The following is a 17,164-nucleotide window of genomic DNA, read 5'->3' on the forward strand; positions in this document are numbered from 1 at the left end:
AAAAGATAATGCCAATTTTTCGTGCCATAATATATCGGTATCTGTCACGTGAGATTGATTGATTTTAATTGTTTGGGTGTGTCGCCACTTATGGTCATTATGCACCCTTCAGTATACCAGCTGGTCCATTTATAATGATAGTATGGAATATCGCATGCAGAATGCATCCAATCAAAAAATTGCACAAAAAAAATTTCATACTATTGAGGGGGTAAGTCAATGCCGCAATGTGAAATTTCAAATGGAACACCCCCATTCGTTTTACATATTTGGATTCTATGTTGAAAGAGAAGTATTTTTTGTTCGAAAAAGTTTGTAAAAAAATTGCAACCTTCGAACATTTACAAACATTTGGTAGTTTCAGTTTCATTTTGTTCCCTTTATGTAATAACAGTTTTGGTTTCCGTTGAGAACATTGCAAAAACGAATTTTTCATATTCATATTCTTTATTTTGTTCGATTCAATTGTTTCACTTATATGCAAGAGTTAAGTTGTTTGCTTTACAGAGAAGAGAGAAGTAGCTTTATGCATTGAAAAATGAGTCCGCACTCATGGTTCTTGCAAGCAGAGGGTTCCAAACCTCAGTGGAAATATCAACATATAATACCGAGAATGTATAAGGAGACTGATAAATTACAAATTGTATTTCTTAATCAATCACTCTTCACTCTTATCTCATTTAGTCGTAACTTTAAAAATAATCAAGTATTTTATTTTAAACTTACTGCGTATGGCAAAATTCCGTAATCCTTCCCTAGCTTGTGAATTGTAATAATTTTCCAAATTCACTATTTTGCAGTTTGAATTCAAATCATAGAGAATAGAGAAATTAAGTCAATTTCATAGAAGATAATATTTGTACTTAACAAAACCATACGTGGATCTGTATGAATTTATTGTTTCCATTTGCAAATACATCAATTTACTTTATTTTGCAATTGTCAGGGAAAAATGTAAATTTTGTCCTGGAAAACCTGGAAAAGTCAGGGAATTTCATTTCTGCTTGTTTGTAGCCACCCTGAGAAATGAAACATACCTTAAAAGGAAGGGTAACTCAAACAGTTTTTTGTCACAAGTTGCAAGTGTTCAATGTGAGATCCCCTTGTGACACGGCACACACATCTAGTCTGTAGGCAATTTCTTCCCACACTCAAGCTAGCATGTCTGGTGTAACAGACTCCACAGCTGCATCAATCCTGCGTCGCAATTCAGGGAGGTCGGCAGGTAGCGGTGGCATGTATACACTATCCTTTACATACCACCACAAAAAGAAATCACAGGGGGTGAGGTCAGGAGATCTTGGGGCCCATTGCAGAAGAGTCACGTCATCCTCACAATGACGACCGATCCATCGTTAGGGAAAAACAGCATTCAACCAATTCCGTACTTCACGATGAAAGTGAGGGGTCGAGCCGTCTTGTTCCCAGATGATGGTTCCCTTTTTGCTCACGATCCTGTTGAGGGTAGAACCATTGCTGGAGCATGTCCAAATAAGCAGTACCAGTGATAGTGTTTTCCACAAAGAAGAAAGGTCCATGCACTTGTAATTTCATAGAGCACAAAAGACATTCACTTTTGTTGAATCCCTCATCTGCTGCACTGTTTGGTGTGGATTTTCAGAGCCCCAAATACACACTTCACTCGTCCACTAAGATGAAATGAGGCTGCATCACTAAAGATTATACGTGTAAGAAAATCGTTTTTCCATGTCCAGCACATTTTCGCAGAAGTTGGCACGGGTCATCTTCAGGCTTTAGGGCCTGTAACAGATGTAGACGGTACGGCCTCATGTGTAGTCTCTTTCGTAACACCCTCCAAACAGTCGTGGACGGCATTGACAGTTCTCGACTTGCCCGCCTTTCAGATTTCCTGGGACTCCGACCAAAACTTGCTCTGACCTGTTCCACTTGCTCATCTGGTAGACGTGGTCTTCCGGAGCTCTTCCCTTTGCACAGGCATTCCGTATTCTTAAATACCATCTTCGGATGTTATTATCCGATGGGGGATCACATCCATATTCCCGCCGAAAAGCACGTTGCACTCCAATTGCTGAGTTACACCTTGCGAATTCCAAGACACAGAAGGCTTTACGCTCAGGAGTCATCTCCATCTTTACTACTAGCGCCGTGCTGCGGCGGAGTTACGAAACATTACATCACAAGGAGAAACAAAAACTGTTTGAGTTACCTTTCCTTTTAAGGTATGTTTCATTTCTGTAATGTATATGTAATAGAAGCTACACTTCATTGAAACCCCGATATTCATTTTGGAACACCCTGTATGAATAACTGGAATAAAATAACACAGCACACAATAACACTGCCAGGTTTTCTATCGTACTTCTGAAGGATGGAAATGATGATAAGGTAAAAAGGGGTGGATGCAATGAAGCAGAGACTGTGCTTTCCAACATCTAAAACCCAAGTGTCTTCATAGTAGTTTTTTTAACGTAAACTTTTTTCAAAATTTTCAATTTTTTTTTCAGTCATTCTTATCTTCTAGCGCATTTCTTGTTATTTTTTCTGTTTCCCCAAATACTAATGAGGAGGTGTGCAAATTTGTAACATTTGTGTTTAAATGCTTTAGAATTCCATTAAAACATCAAATATGTATACTCTGTCCCTGGAATGTGTGGAGCAAGGCCATGCACATAGTGGCAGAGAAAGGGGGGGGGGGGAATCGAGTGACCAGAGTGAAGCAGTACACTTTCTTTTGAAGGCTGGTAACTGCAGTTGCTCTCCCCCCCCCCCCACCCCCATACACAATATCATCCACTCTCACGTGTTCATTGGAGAGTGTGTGTACATAAATATGTAAGTTTCCCGTCCACTGTGCACCATACCATGAGGCATATATGGTAGAGCCCCACATATTCTTCGATCTCTGCAAGGTTTTTTTTTTTTTTTTTTTTTTTTATATATATATATATATATATATATATATATATATATATATATATATATATATATATATATATATATAGTTTGGGAGGTGATGAGATTAGCACAATCACATCTAGTTCCTGTGCTGTGAAATAATATAAACTTTATTCGAAATCCATGTTGTAAACACACAGTATTGCCAGGTCGAACTTTGGTTTTTAACGTGGATATGTATACAAATTTCCACCAGGATTCAACTTTCTTTATTTCGTGTTTTCATTCGTATTTATGATATTCATTTTATATGAAGTTTCTATTTTTTAATAACTGTAAAATATTTTTGTTAATTTAAATTGTTTTTCTTCAATTTGTTTGGGAAATATATGATTTTTTGGTTATTTGATTGTTGAAGGTGTCTCCCTTTCGCACAACGTGAGGACAACCGTGATGGGTTGTGACATCACTAGAGGAATGCCTACATTGTGAGGTTTTGTTCTCTTAGCATAAATACACTGCAAGCGTATTATTTATGCTAAGATAATTAAACCCAACAACCCTTACATAACAAATTAGGCATTTAGCCTTAGATCTGAACATAATTTAGACTCATTATGTTTAATTTATAATGGAGGTTCCTCAAACTTAATACTACGTTTCTTTCACTTTCAGTTGTTTCCTCATCATAAATCTTAGTTCTGAAATCCTTGATTCATACCCATTCCAACCTTAGATCATCCAACCTATTAATCGAACCTGGGTCTCCTGCGTGGCAGTCAGATGCCCTTCAGACAAGACCACCACGGCTCCAAATATATACATAAGAATTGGTAAATTTCATGATTTGTCACGTCACTAATGCATGGTGTGGTAGGAAAAACATATTCCGCAATTTTAGTTCCTTCAGTAGTCAGCAACTCCAGAATATAAAGGAGGACATGGCAACAGTGAATGTTCCCCACGTTGGCATAATATTTTCTCATCCAATTGCAGATGCTCCGAGATGGCAAAAGCAAAATGCCTTCAAATTGGCCAAGGGCCTCGCCAGCCGAAAGGAAACTTGTGGGCAGCACTCCAGCGAAGGATCTTGACCAGCATGCAGACAGCAATTCAGAATCTGAGATGTACACGTCGGCAGCACCTGTATTCAGCCAGAGCTTTGGTGATGCCATTGCCATGGCTCTAGAGAAAGCTGCATCAGGGAATGGAGACACTGCAGGTAAGCTATTGTTTCGTGGTGCAAATTTCGGGGGGGAAATGCCAAATTTTCAAAATTTCCCGAAAATTACAACTTTCAAAAATTTCTCAAAAAAGTGAGTGAAGGGGTGGAAAATGGTCGGTAAATGTCAGTAATTTGTCAGTATTTTTGGGGCAAAAATGGTGTTAACTTGAGTAGTCATCATTTATATCCATCACACGAACAACATTGTATCCAACAAAAATCAAATACCACAGACAAAGCATAACAGCATTGTTGATTTGTCTTACACATTTTTCGCCGGCCCCCGTGGCAGAGTGGTTAGCACGTCGTGCTATGATGCCAAGTTTCCCAGGTTTGAGTCCCGGCCTGGGCATGGATGTTTGTGAGTGTCCATTCATTGCCATCTTTGCAAATTAGCCAAATGTGGCAGAAAAGTGAAGTAAAATGAAGCAAATCAATCAATCAGTTTTACATATTTTTCCTCAGGGAGTTCCATGGGTGCAGAAAACTCTTCCATCTGTTTACTAGAAGCCAAAGACAATTTTTCTCCAATTGGTCTTTGTCATCTCTGTTGGTTAAAATGTTGTTTGTGTGACTAATTCAATTATTACAGTGTTATAATGAACAACATTATGAGCATATGTTAGAGCTAAATACTTGACATTAAAAAACTTCATGAAATTTTTAAAAAATGACCACTGCGAGAGTATTACCATTGAGTATGGATGGTTGATATATCAACCAGCAATGCATGGCAACAATTAACGTGCCATTTCTTGAAAACTATACATTATATTTCAGTTCTGTCTTTTTTATTCATTAGTAAACCTCTAAAGGTATTACATACTCAAATTTCAAAGCAGTGTGTCCATTGTTACTGTTATTAACAAGTGTTGTTTGAAAATGTCCTTTTTGATTTTAGTACTGTGGGATAAATTGAAGATTGAGGGCTATAACTCCTCAACCACTGCATCTTTTCGAAAATTTTAAATATTACATATAAGAATGAGTAAAAAGCAACATTTTAAGCATTGTGCGACATTCCCCCCCCCCCCCCCCTTCAAAGTTGCAGTACAGACATTACATATCCTCATAAGAGTGGTCTTTTTGCCTTGCTTTCCTCCACGTTTGGTCCATTCATAGAGGCACATATTTTTGGTAAATAAAAAAAGCAAAATTTTGGTATAAAAACTGAGTCAATTTCGGGTTCAAAAGCGGTAAATAAAATAAAATATCGGTGTTATAGCGGTGAAAAATTGGATTAAAAGTGGTATATAAAAAGACATTTTGGTTTTAAAATTGTGAATATATTCCTAAATTTGATTTAAAAACTACTTATTCCACAGAATTAACATTTCACTTCTAATAGCCTATTTAACAGTTGGGCTGAAAAGTTCGTAGGCTAACATAGTAAAAAATATTTTTTTGACAAAATTCGATTTTATTATTCAATATAGTTGCCTTCGAGGGCGATACAACGATTATAGCGGTCATACAATTTTTCGATGCCATTTTTATAGTACGATTTCTCTTTAGCCTCAAAATAGGCCTCAGTGCTAAATTTCTTTCCAGCGAGCATTCTTTTAAGGTCAGCAAACAGGAAAAAGTCACTGGGGGCCAGATCTGGAGAATATGGTGGATGGGGAAGCAATTCGTAGTCTAATTCATATAATTTTGCCATAGTTTTCATTGATTTGTGACACGGTGCATTGTCTTGATGAAACAGCACTTTTTTCTTCTTCAAATGGGGCCGTTTTTTCGTGATTTCATCCTTTAAACGCTCCAACAACGCTATGTAATAATCGCTGTTGATGGTCTGGCCCTTTTTGAGGTAATCGATGAATATAATACCATGCGCATCCCAGAATACTGATGCCATAACCTTGCCAGCCGACTGTTGCGTCTTTCCACGCTTTGGATTCGGTTCATCACGTGCAGTCCACTCGGCTGACTGTCGATTGGACTCTGGAGTGTAGTTATGGAGCCATGTTTCATCCATTGTAATATATCGACGGAAAAATTCGTGTTTATTACGGTTGAATATCGCTAAACATTGCTCCGAATCATCAAAACGTTGTTGCTTTTGTTCGATTGTGAGCATGCGCGGCACCCATTTTGCACACAGCTTTCGCATGTTCAAATATTCATGCACAATATGTCCAACACGTTCCTTTGATATTTTTAAAGTCTCAGCTATCTCAATCAACTTCACTTTACGATCATTTAAAATTATTTTGTGGACTTTTTTGATGTTTTCGTCGGTAACAGCCTCTTTGGGGCGTCCACTGCGTGCATCGTCTTCGATGCTCATTTCGCCTCGTTTAAATTTAGCAAACCACTTCTCAACGGTTGATTTTCCTGGTGCAGAGTCCGAATAATGTTTATCAAGCCAAGCCTTGGCTTCAACAGTATTTTTTTTCGCCAAAAAGCAATGCTTTATTAACACACGAAATTCTTTTTTATCCATTTTTTCACAATAACAAAAGCTGCTTCACTCACAATGCTATATCTCACGAACTAATTATCCGGCAGCTGTGAAATTTATACACGTATCTTTTGAAGGTTAGTACTAAGTAAAAATCACATGGATTTAATTCTAGTAACGCCATCTATGAGTCAACCTACGAACTTTTCAGCCCAACTGTTATGTAGTTATCCGAGTATTAAGTTTATTTCTGTGTAAAGGAGTCAATTTTTGTTTCTCCAATATTAACATCAGAATTAATCAATTTTCCGGGAATTGCATAACACTCAGGATAATTCAGACCTCAGAAGGTGCTGCGTCGGTGAATAAACCCTAAATTTCGTGTTTAAGAGTTAATTTCGCTTTTTGCAGTTCATTTCGCATTATTTCATGACAAAACATGGTCACAAAATGCATCTCACACCTTTCAAAAAGATGAAAAATTAACACTACAATGTGTTTTTTTTCAAATTTCGTTTTTTTGTCAAAAACGAAATATGCATGACCCTATCCATTCAATATCCATAGGGCCGACAATATAGTGAAATTCCGGGAATTGTTTTTCTTTATACAATGTTGGATGTACCACAGCTACATTTTGTATTTTTTCATTAAATATGAAATTGTACAATATTATACAACATATACATACAGTAAAATACATGATAGCTTATGAAATTACACAATATCAAATGTTACGGGTGTGCTGAAGCCTATTACTGATGTATGATTATGGACAGAAATTGTTATTGGCATCGGCAAAAATCTGATATTTAAATTGATACTGATAATACTAGAGTTTTACCTTCTAATAACTTTTATAATTTTGTAAGATTTATTGAAAATTAGGTTATGGGTCTTCATTATGTAGTTTTTTTTATTAGTTTTGTGATAAAATTATTGCAAACTCTCATTCAAAGGATCAACCTACCTCAGAATCAGAAATAGAACAGTACATTTGCTGACCCGACTATTCCACGTGACCACGATTTGCTGTTGTATTGGAAATTCAAAAATGAGTATCCAAACGCGAAGCAAGTTGTGAAAAAATACTTGGGCATACGTGATGCATCAGTATTCAGTAAACGAGAGTTCAGATTTGCGATAAGAGAAGAAGTAGGTTACGTCTGGAAGTGCTTCAAAAACTTGTTTTTCTGAAGTTGAATCTGCCAGCATTACATTTACAATATTAAGAACAAGAATTCATTTTGCATTTCAAAGAACTGCTTTGCATACTGATATGCAATTGAAATGTACATAGCAAATTTATTTTTGTCATGCTGAACATATTTCATTTCTTTCATAATTGGGAAATGAGAGATGCGGTAGTAGATAAATACAGGGAAAGTAGTAATCACTTTTTTCTGCGAAACAGGTTTCTCTTTTGTAGAAGTTCCAATGAGGGTGGTGGCAGTGGCCACTGAAATTTATAAAACTTTAATAAAAATTTTAAAAAAGAGAACAGTTTTGCTGAAAACGTGAGTACTAATTTTTCCGTATTTATTGAATTTCTGTTGAATAATCTTATGTGTCGGAATCAGTTACAAAAATTATTGGTGAGTACAGTAAATTTTCAGCTTCGCCACATCACTATCAAAAGTGAATGCCTATTATGTTATGTTTAGTGCCTAAAAATGCACGTCTAATTTTTACTTCCTATTTTAAATTCAATTAGATTTAAATGCAGCTCCAGGCAAGAAGAAGAAGAAACAGAAGCACAAGAAGGTGCTCTTCCAAACGGCCATGGCTTGCACTGGAAAATAAGGGAAAAGGAGAGAAAGTAAAAATTTAATGGTATTTGTAACATTACTGATCCTTAATTTTCTGTTCTTAAAATGACTTAGATTAAAAAATAATTCCAAAAAAATCATTTGTGTTAGTGTTCAACATATTGTCTTAAGAATTAAATCAAAAAGAAAATAAAAACTAGTAAAAATATCTTAATTTCACTTGCTACGCAGAAGAAAAGAAAAAAAGAACAGGGTTGTTCTGAATTAAGTTGTTGATTATTTATCTTTTTATCGTTACCTCTGCAAACTGTTTTTGTTGCTTAAGATACGCACACATAATGTGTAAATTTCACATTTTTTTTAGTTTAACAGCATAATTACACTATTTTAAAAATATACTTTTGTCTGCACTTATGTCTAGCAGTACTATTTCAAATAAAACTGTGTGCCCATATTTCAATATGTAATAAAACTGGATTCAAGGGGAGGGAGACTATTTTCTTCTTTCAGGAATCCATGAATCAAATATTTAAGTTCCGAAGTGTCGGTCCAGTTTGGTTGAAACAATTCACATCTTGTGCTGTCATTCTCTAAGTAGATCCCGATTTGCTTAAGTCTTGTAGCAAACTCTTCACTTACAATGCTGTTCGTTATTATTTTATCTGTTTGAAATAAATATAAGAATGTTATGGCACACATGCATGTATGTGTGTGTGTGTGTGTACGTAAACTAATTTTAAAACAGTTTGCTGCGGTAATCAAACAAGTGTTTGAAGTTTATGTAAAAAAATAATAATAAAAGGTGAAAAAAAAGTCTGTGATATTGTGCAAGCAGTTTAGCTTATAAGAGTTACATGTAGCATTAAGGAAAGATATCATAATATGAGATGTACAGGTGTTTGTAAAAGTGGATTATAGTTTAGTATTATCTTGAATAATCAGAATGGAATACAGTTGCCCAAACTGAACTGTAGTCCAGTTTTACTCTTTACTGTACAAGTGCCACTTCATACATGTTTGTTTTGCTGTAAATGAAGAGAAGGACTGACGACAGGTGCTACATTATTTCAATTTTTATTTTCAAAGATGCTTGTCGCTTGTAATTTTTTGATCACCACTTTGTAAGTAATTTTCTGTAAAATGTATGATGTAATTTTTTTTCCTGCCATTCAGAATTTGGGTTTATGGAAAATTCATCTTCATACAATGGAATTGCTCTACACTGCTGTGCTCAGTGTCTAGTCCTGCTTCTGTAGATTTATTGTATTTTTTTTTCAAAACGTTACAAGTTTTACCTAATTTATGCTCTTTACCTTGATTAATGCAATGCATTGTGGAAGATTGATTCTTGTATGCGTTTCTTATGTTGGGATAGCCTCGGACCCAACATTGAGTGCATACGTATAACAAGATATATGCAGTAAAAGGCTGATTGGGATTACAAACACATTAGTATCCTTTTTTTTATGAAAAGGGGAAAGGAAGTGAAGATATCTGTACAGGGATTGTAAATTTACATGAAATAAATCATCGGGAAACTTCCATTGAGTATTTGTCTGTGTGTACACCTATGTCCCAATCAATGTACTGGGTGTTTGTTTCATAAATAATTGAGGGGTTACAAAAATTCATTGCACATATTGAACCTACGTTAATGAAACCAGTCCAGAACGATTGAGAGAAACAAACCAGCCAGGCGACACACAAATCACCCATATCACTCATGTTTTGTGCAAGTTTTTGATCCCCAAGATCACCGGATCTTACACCGTTTGACTTATTTTTTTGTGGGGGTTTCATCTCATGGATGCTGCTTTATATGTCATCAATAAGGGAGCGTAACATCGCAGCGATAGACACTATCAACAATCCCATGTTGCACACAAATTGAGTTCCTTGTTCGTTCTGGACTGGTTCAATTAACGTAAGTTCAACAGTAGTGAGCAGCTCCAGCGGAACTTCAACCGCGTCCCTTCCATCGCCCCTCGACCATCACTGATGATGATTCTGAGATGGAATCGAAAGCTCGGAAGAACTCCTGAAGTGTTTTTTTTATTTTGCTGTTTATGTACTCTTTTTAGTGGTTTTAACAAATATGTTACCGGCACGTGACGTAAGAATTTTTTCTACTGTCATATTCAATAGTTTACTTGCAGTACATTTTTGTAACCCCTCAATTATTTATTAAACACCCTGTTCTATATAAATGTTGGTTGTCCATTAAAGAAAACAATTTTGTTCTGCTAGCAGGAAAAGAACAGTTTGTTAAAGACACAAGAGTGCTGACAACAGCTTGGCAGGAGACTGTTTCAACATATATTGAATTTTGCTTGTAATGAGAGAATATGGCAAATTATAATTTATATAATTTGCATAGGTTGTATAGCCTAAAGGTAAAAATCACTCAATTATATCGTTTGTGAAATCCCCCCCTTCGGAAGTTGGCCATACTTGGCATGAATGGTGATCATTAGGGCTACGATTTTTATGACCTAAAACTTTACAAAATATGCACTATAATTTGAAAAATATGCCCTCATAACGACTGTTTCAAACATCAATATCTAAAGCTGAGATATTCCACATACGTACTATTTTTAGTTCACTGTATGGGCCTTAGTTGCAATGCACAATGAATACTTTCTCTAAATTTTCAAATAAAAATTAAAAAGATTTTGTTACAGTCCAAAGGGAAAAAACCTCGAGTAAACATGGGAGCAAGAACGAATCAGTTTCGAAAATTACTATATTTCTTGAAAATGCAAAAATATGCTGAATATGACCAAATATCCATGAAAATATGCTCCATCATGCAGAAATGGCAAAATATGCCCTTAAAAAAACACCTTAATTTAATTAGTTTCTTCATAATATGAATTTCTGTGTGTTTAGGGAACACCTCACCCTTACCAAAAAAATATGCTGTCATGAAAATCCTAACGCTAGGGATCGTACATTTGAAATGTAATCTGCAAAGTCTTATTTCACATTAAAATGCACAATTTTGCCTTAAGCACAAAAAACACATTTCGAGGGGAAAACATAAAATGTGAATATTTTAGACATTCCAGACAAAATTAGGTTTTGACTTTTAGCCACATATTTCAGCTCTTTTTAGAATATAAATATGTCTGAAGTTTTTTAGCACCTAAAAATCTGCTCCGTGGTTATTTATTAACCTGAAGTTTATGGAAGGAAGAATACTATATATTATATATCTACTACCTGTGCTGAAAGTTTTTTCCTGAAAAATATTTATAATATAGTTCCAATAAGTTTATTTCGAATAAAACATAGGTAATGTTTTATAAAGAAGGTAAAGTGCTCCCCTGTGCATAGCACCACGCCATGAAGGCGTATAGGGGGTGTGGGGGTAATGCCCCACACTTTCTTGACCCGGTCGTGAGTGGGGGTGATGTGATCAGCATCACGCCCCTGACCGCCTTTACCCCCCAGGTACCCATGTTATTCGACGCTGGGTGGGCGCCGGGGGCGCTTCCAACGTTAGAAAAGTTCCCGGATTTGAACCGGCCGGGGATCGAACCCGGGACCTTTAGCATGGTAGTCGGACGCGTTACCGACTGAGCCACCGCGGCCACAGTGTAAATATTAAGTTTGAAAATATGAAAGTGAATCTTCAAGAGCACATGTATATCTTAACTTGTAATTAGTTAGTGCTTTAGAAATGTGTAGTCCCTTACTCAGTGATATCAGATTGAGGATTGCTTTTCAGAATTGTTCTTTCGTCTTGCACTGATTTGAAACGGTCAGTGTAGCACACACTGGGAGAACTACTATATGTCCACAACCATTCAGGGTCTGACAGTTGCACGTAAGCGGCACTCAAGGAGCATTATATTTTGGGGGGGTTGATTCCCAAGGATATCAATCCTATGACAAGGTGAAGCCTGAGCCACCACAAATCAATCCTCTCTGGCAACCTATATAGAAAAACAGTCTTGATGTGACCACCAGACGAAGTGGAGCCTGGGTCACTCATAACTCTCCCTGGCAACTTCATGTACAAGAGGTCCTTGTAACCGACAGACGAGGTGGAGCCTTGCCCACAGAATAATCCTACAAGGCAACAATTTATTCTCTATATAGATACCATTCCCAAAGACGACATGTGTCCAGGGATTGCAATGTGATTTAGTAGATCACCCACTACTCTGAAGACGGAGGCAGAATCAGCCTCCGAAACAGGGGTGCTCACAGGGGGTTTTCATGATGCGACTGTGCCATGGGAATTTTTTTGGGGGACAAAATTTTATAGGAATTCTATATATCTTCACACAAAAATGGGGGTGATCATATCAGTTGATTGACTTGTTATTGATTTTTAGTTTTGGTTATTATGTATAGTTTTTCTACCTACCTGTGAATTGTGTTGAAATGAAACACCACCTCTTATGCCTTTTGAATCGGTATTCGCATTAATACAAGGTTTGTCGAGCAGACAAACTGTGCAGAATAAGGTTGACTAACAATGGCAGTGAGCCTAAAGTATCTAAAGTAAGCACATAATGCTTAAATATGTCTGTATTATACAGTGACGCAACCACAGGGGTGGCAGGGGGTCATTGTCCCCCACCAAACTTCGACGGAAGTAAATTCTAGGGTAGCAAGGGGGACAAACATTGACAGCCAAGGGCACCTGCAGGGGAGCACAAAGGAGCAATTACCCCTTCGATTTCAAATTTTATGCAAATAAAAATACATTTTGTAAAATGTTCTTGCTTGCTTGGCTCGCATTATCTGCTTTTCTCGTTTTCGTCAAGTTCAGAGCTGTAGCTAGGGGCGGCGGGAGTTGGCCATGGGCACTGAGTGAGCTAAAAAAAAGGTTTAAAAAAGAGAATGCCATGGCATCCAGTGAAATTATTTGCACCCTATTAAATCAATATTGTTTTCAATTGGAAAAATTGGATCTTAAAATTTTCTTGCTCGCTTCTCTCGCATTCTGCTTCTTTTCTGTAATGTAATGTATTTAAATAATGTGTGTTGTATATTTGTATTGAATAAGCTTTCAATACGTACACAATTTAGTTAGTGTTAGCTTGTTGAATATGTATTTTCTATTTTATGTCTCATATGTGTAAAGTATATGTTGTGCGTTAAAGTTACACATGTATCTTCGGAATGTATTTATCATTAATTTTCTGCCATTCAAAAATACAGTTTTGTGTGCTTGTTTTCCATTATGAGCTAATGTGAAATTGACGGTTTTGAAAAATGTTACATATCGTTTGTTCCAAACAAACTTCTACCCCCCTCTTTGCATAATTTATGAGGATAATATCATCTTTGTTACTACTACTACTACTACTGGTAGTAAAAGTTGTAATAATAATAATAAAGCCATTATTACTATTATTATTATTATTGGTACGTTTATCCTGGTACTTGCCCCCCCCCCCCCCCCGACAAAATTCGTGGTTGCATCTCTGGTATTATATTTTTCCACAAGTTTTGTCTGACAAAAATAATTGGCGTAATTAAGTCGATATAAACGGGGGGGGGGGATCTTCTACGTTTTTGGTGGGGAGTGTGTCATGGGCCTTGGGGAGGATGGGCACCCCTGCTCCGAAACGTTGGTAATTTTAAAAATAACACAGTAGTTAAAAGTCCAAAACTAAGAATGAATCATTTAAAACAGTTTTCACCTGAAAGAAAATTTTCCGATTTCTCAGATCTATTGAGCTAACAAGTGGGATCCATGAGTATTACCGTGCAAATTGTCCATAAATATTTTCATTGATTTTTCTCTTGCATCCTATGTGTTTTTAAGCGATGGATTTTTATGTATGCTGGTGACAGAGACGGCGACAGGGGTGGGCAAGTGCCCACCCAAAAATTCCTGTGCCCACCCGATTGCCCACCCAATCAAATTCAATAAGTACATATACTTTGGGATATATAAATGATTCAATATATAAGTGTATTCTGGTTCATAACATGTATATTTTACTTGTGAATATTATCTATGCTAAAAATGTTCACATATTATCAACCCATAAAAAGCCAATTTTGTCATTAGAAAGTCAAAGTAATTACTAAAGCTATTGAAACAAAAAAAAACTGTGATGAAATTAATACTTCCATGATTAAAAGCTGCTAGAAGGCTTAGAAGGCTCAAAATTATGCAGGGTATGATCAAGATTAGATCAGAATTTAGGGTGAACATCAGGACTGCAGCTCCAGGCCTTCACTGGGAAAGACTGCTTTGAAAAGTACCACATAATTAAAAAATTAGGTACTTTGGATGTGGTAACAATATAATAACAAATCACACTATGTAACTTGGCGAGAAGTTATAACTGAAACTGTGTAGAGGAGATTGGAGTGAGGTCTTGGTGCTGTAAGCTCCTTCCTCCACATACGTATATAAATCCCGACCTGGGTATGGTTAAAATAATCTCCAAATAAACAAATCAAAACATCATCTTAGCATTACTTCCTCCAGCAACACAATAAATGATTTTGACTTTTTAATTATTATTAGAATAATTTAATCAAGAAGACTTAGATGGGCAGGCCATGTGACACAAATGGCAGAGAAAATAATGGTTTACAGGATTCTTGTTGGGAAACCTGATCGTAAGAGACCAGTAGGAAGGCTAAGACGAAGATGGAGGGATAACGTTGAGATGGACCTAAAAGAAATCGGTAAGGATGAGAAAGATTGGATTCATCTTGCCCCGGATACGGACAGATGGAAGGCTTGTGTTGCTGCATCCATAAACCTTCGGGTTTAAGTATGCTACAGAGTATAATATAGTTTTAATTAGCTCTGCATTGAAATTCCAGAAGTGTCCCTTTTTTATTTCATTACAATTTTTATGTACCTGTCATCTTCAAATATCAATATGGTACGTGAAATATCAACTTTATATTCGTTCTACACATGTACCTAAGAAGGAATCACAATAATCACTACAATACCAAAGTGAATAAATTTTAAGTATGGGAAAAGCTGTAATTATTCAATTGCTAATGAGTTGGCTTATTCTATTTAGAAATCCTCGTTCCACACAAATTTTGCCACATGAATCAGCCAAAAATGTCAACAGAATCTGTAGATGCAGCTGAAGTAAAGAAAGTTATGTCATGAAGTATATAGAAGACGATTTTGTTTGTTTTTAAGCACACTTTTATGGTCAGAAAGGCTAATCGGGAATAAACCTACAGTTTAACGTGTAGTCCGAACCAGTGTGCATTGTGCTTGCACCAGAGGAGGGGGGAGTCGAATACAGGACCTCTCTATTAAAACGACAGCGTTATGCCATTGGGGGAAAAAATATACAGAAATAACTTGCACCAAACGTGTCTTTTATCACCACAGAAGATGTGTCTATTTTAAGAGGATGATTGCCCTGAGACAAATATTTGAGACTTTCGGAAAACAACGTCATTGTTCACGGAATTAGCTGCCTTGATCAAGTAATGAAGCGCTGTGCAATTGAAACTACCACCTCAACTTCCTAAGAGATATGAACTAATGAAACTCCATTTTTGGAAGAGTAAGTTCTGGTGGATTTGTTTTAAATTGTCATTTTTCTGCTAATTTTGATAATGACGACGATAAGGTTCAATGGTGATTAGATGAAGTAGCCAAGGGTCGAAAACAAACGCATGCTGACACTACACTCAAAATACAAACCCTCATAAATTATTAATTTGACAGTGGTTCCAGGCGCCAGGGACTCGTTTCCAGGGTATGCTGCACAGGGTAGAGGTTGACATTCTAGTGTATTCGAAATGGTCACGCCATACAACCCAAGACATCTATGAAAAATAGATGAATTATTACTGGTACGGTGATCAACTTCGACGAATTCCTTGTGTCCCAAATCATTTTGTTACTTCAGAAAATACGTTCATGTAACCATACGTGTACTGCTTCTCCCGCACTAGTAACATGACAGTTCCGAAAACAAGTAGCAACTTAGCTAATAATCTCTTCAATTCTGAACAGATTTTTCAATCTTACTTGTTTATTACTTATGAGTGATATTTTGTCAAAATAGCCTTTCATTAGTCTAGGAATACTTCATGGACAATGAAAAAAGAATTAGTTTTCCGTGTGTGTTTTAAATTATTCCTAATAAGACATTCATTTTAATCCAAACATTCAGTGGCGGCGATTAGGAGGAGCGGGAAGTGGCGGATGCCTACTTTCACATTTTGCCCCCGCACTATGTCCTCTTTATGCTAAGCCTAACGTATATGTATTGTCCTTGCCCCTCAAATGTTGGCACCCAATCTCCGCTACTGCAAACATTCAGATAGATTTCTCAGTTGTACAAACCTTGTAAGCTAAGAAAAGTGACCCCCAAGGAGTAAGAAAACTCTTTCAGTCAAAAACTCATACGATGGAAATACTATGCTCAGGAACATGCATTTAAATTACTTCACGATTGTCTACCATCGCACATTCTATCATTGTCGCCGAATACATAAATCAAGTATGTGCCTTGTGTTTGCAACACAAGCTTAAACCTAATTCACATTTATTTCACTGTATTAACATGCATGAAATAATGTGATTAGAATGTATGGTTGCGCATGGGTAAACACTTCCTTAATTGTCTCCAGCAGAGACAAAGCGAAAGGAAATGGAACAAGATGCGAGAATAGATTAGAAAATAATAAAAAGGAAACAAGAATAGGAAAGGGAAAAGAAGTAAGACGAAAATCGAGAGTGTGAGAGAGAGGGGGATAAATACGTCTTACATACACATATATACTATATATGGTCTTACATTTATACTGCCCACCCTAATCTATCAATATGGAGCTTCTGCCCACCCTGTCGAAAATTTCTGGAGCCGCCCCTGGCTGGTGAAGAAGTTGTCAACAGCTTGTTTTAAATTTTCTTTTAATTCTTGA

General features: G+C 36.6%; 1 protein-coding gene across 1 annotated transcript in view; it reads left to right on the top strand.

Annotated features, from left to right (window-relative positions):
• The window catches only part of LOC145990046 (E3 ubiquitin-protein ligase RNF10-like), a 70,662-nt gene extending 60,845 nt beyond the window's left edge, over positions 1–9,817 (top strand). The window contains exons 14-15 of the mRNA XM_083125680.1: positions 3,874–4,099; positions 8,221–9,817. Coding sequence (XP_082981806.1) covers positions 3,874–4,099; positions 8,221–8,309 — 315 coding nt within the window. The 3' untranslated portion in view covers positions 8,310–9,817. The remainder of the gene's footprint in view (positions 1–3,873; positions 4,100–8,220) is intronic.
• The last annotated feature ends 7,347 nt before the right edge of the window (positions 9,818–17,164 follow it).

The sequence above is a fragment of the Lepisma saccharinum genome, chromosome 7, assembly GCF_977018435.1.
Source record: "Lepisma saccharinum chromosome 7, izLepSacc3.1, whole genome shotgun sequence".
Lineage (NCBI taxonomy): Eukaryota > Metazoa > Arthropoda > Insecta > Zygentoma > Lepismatidae > Lepisma > Lepisma saccharinum.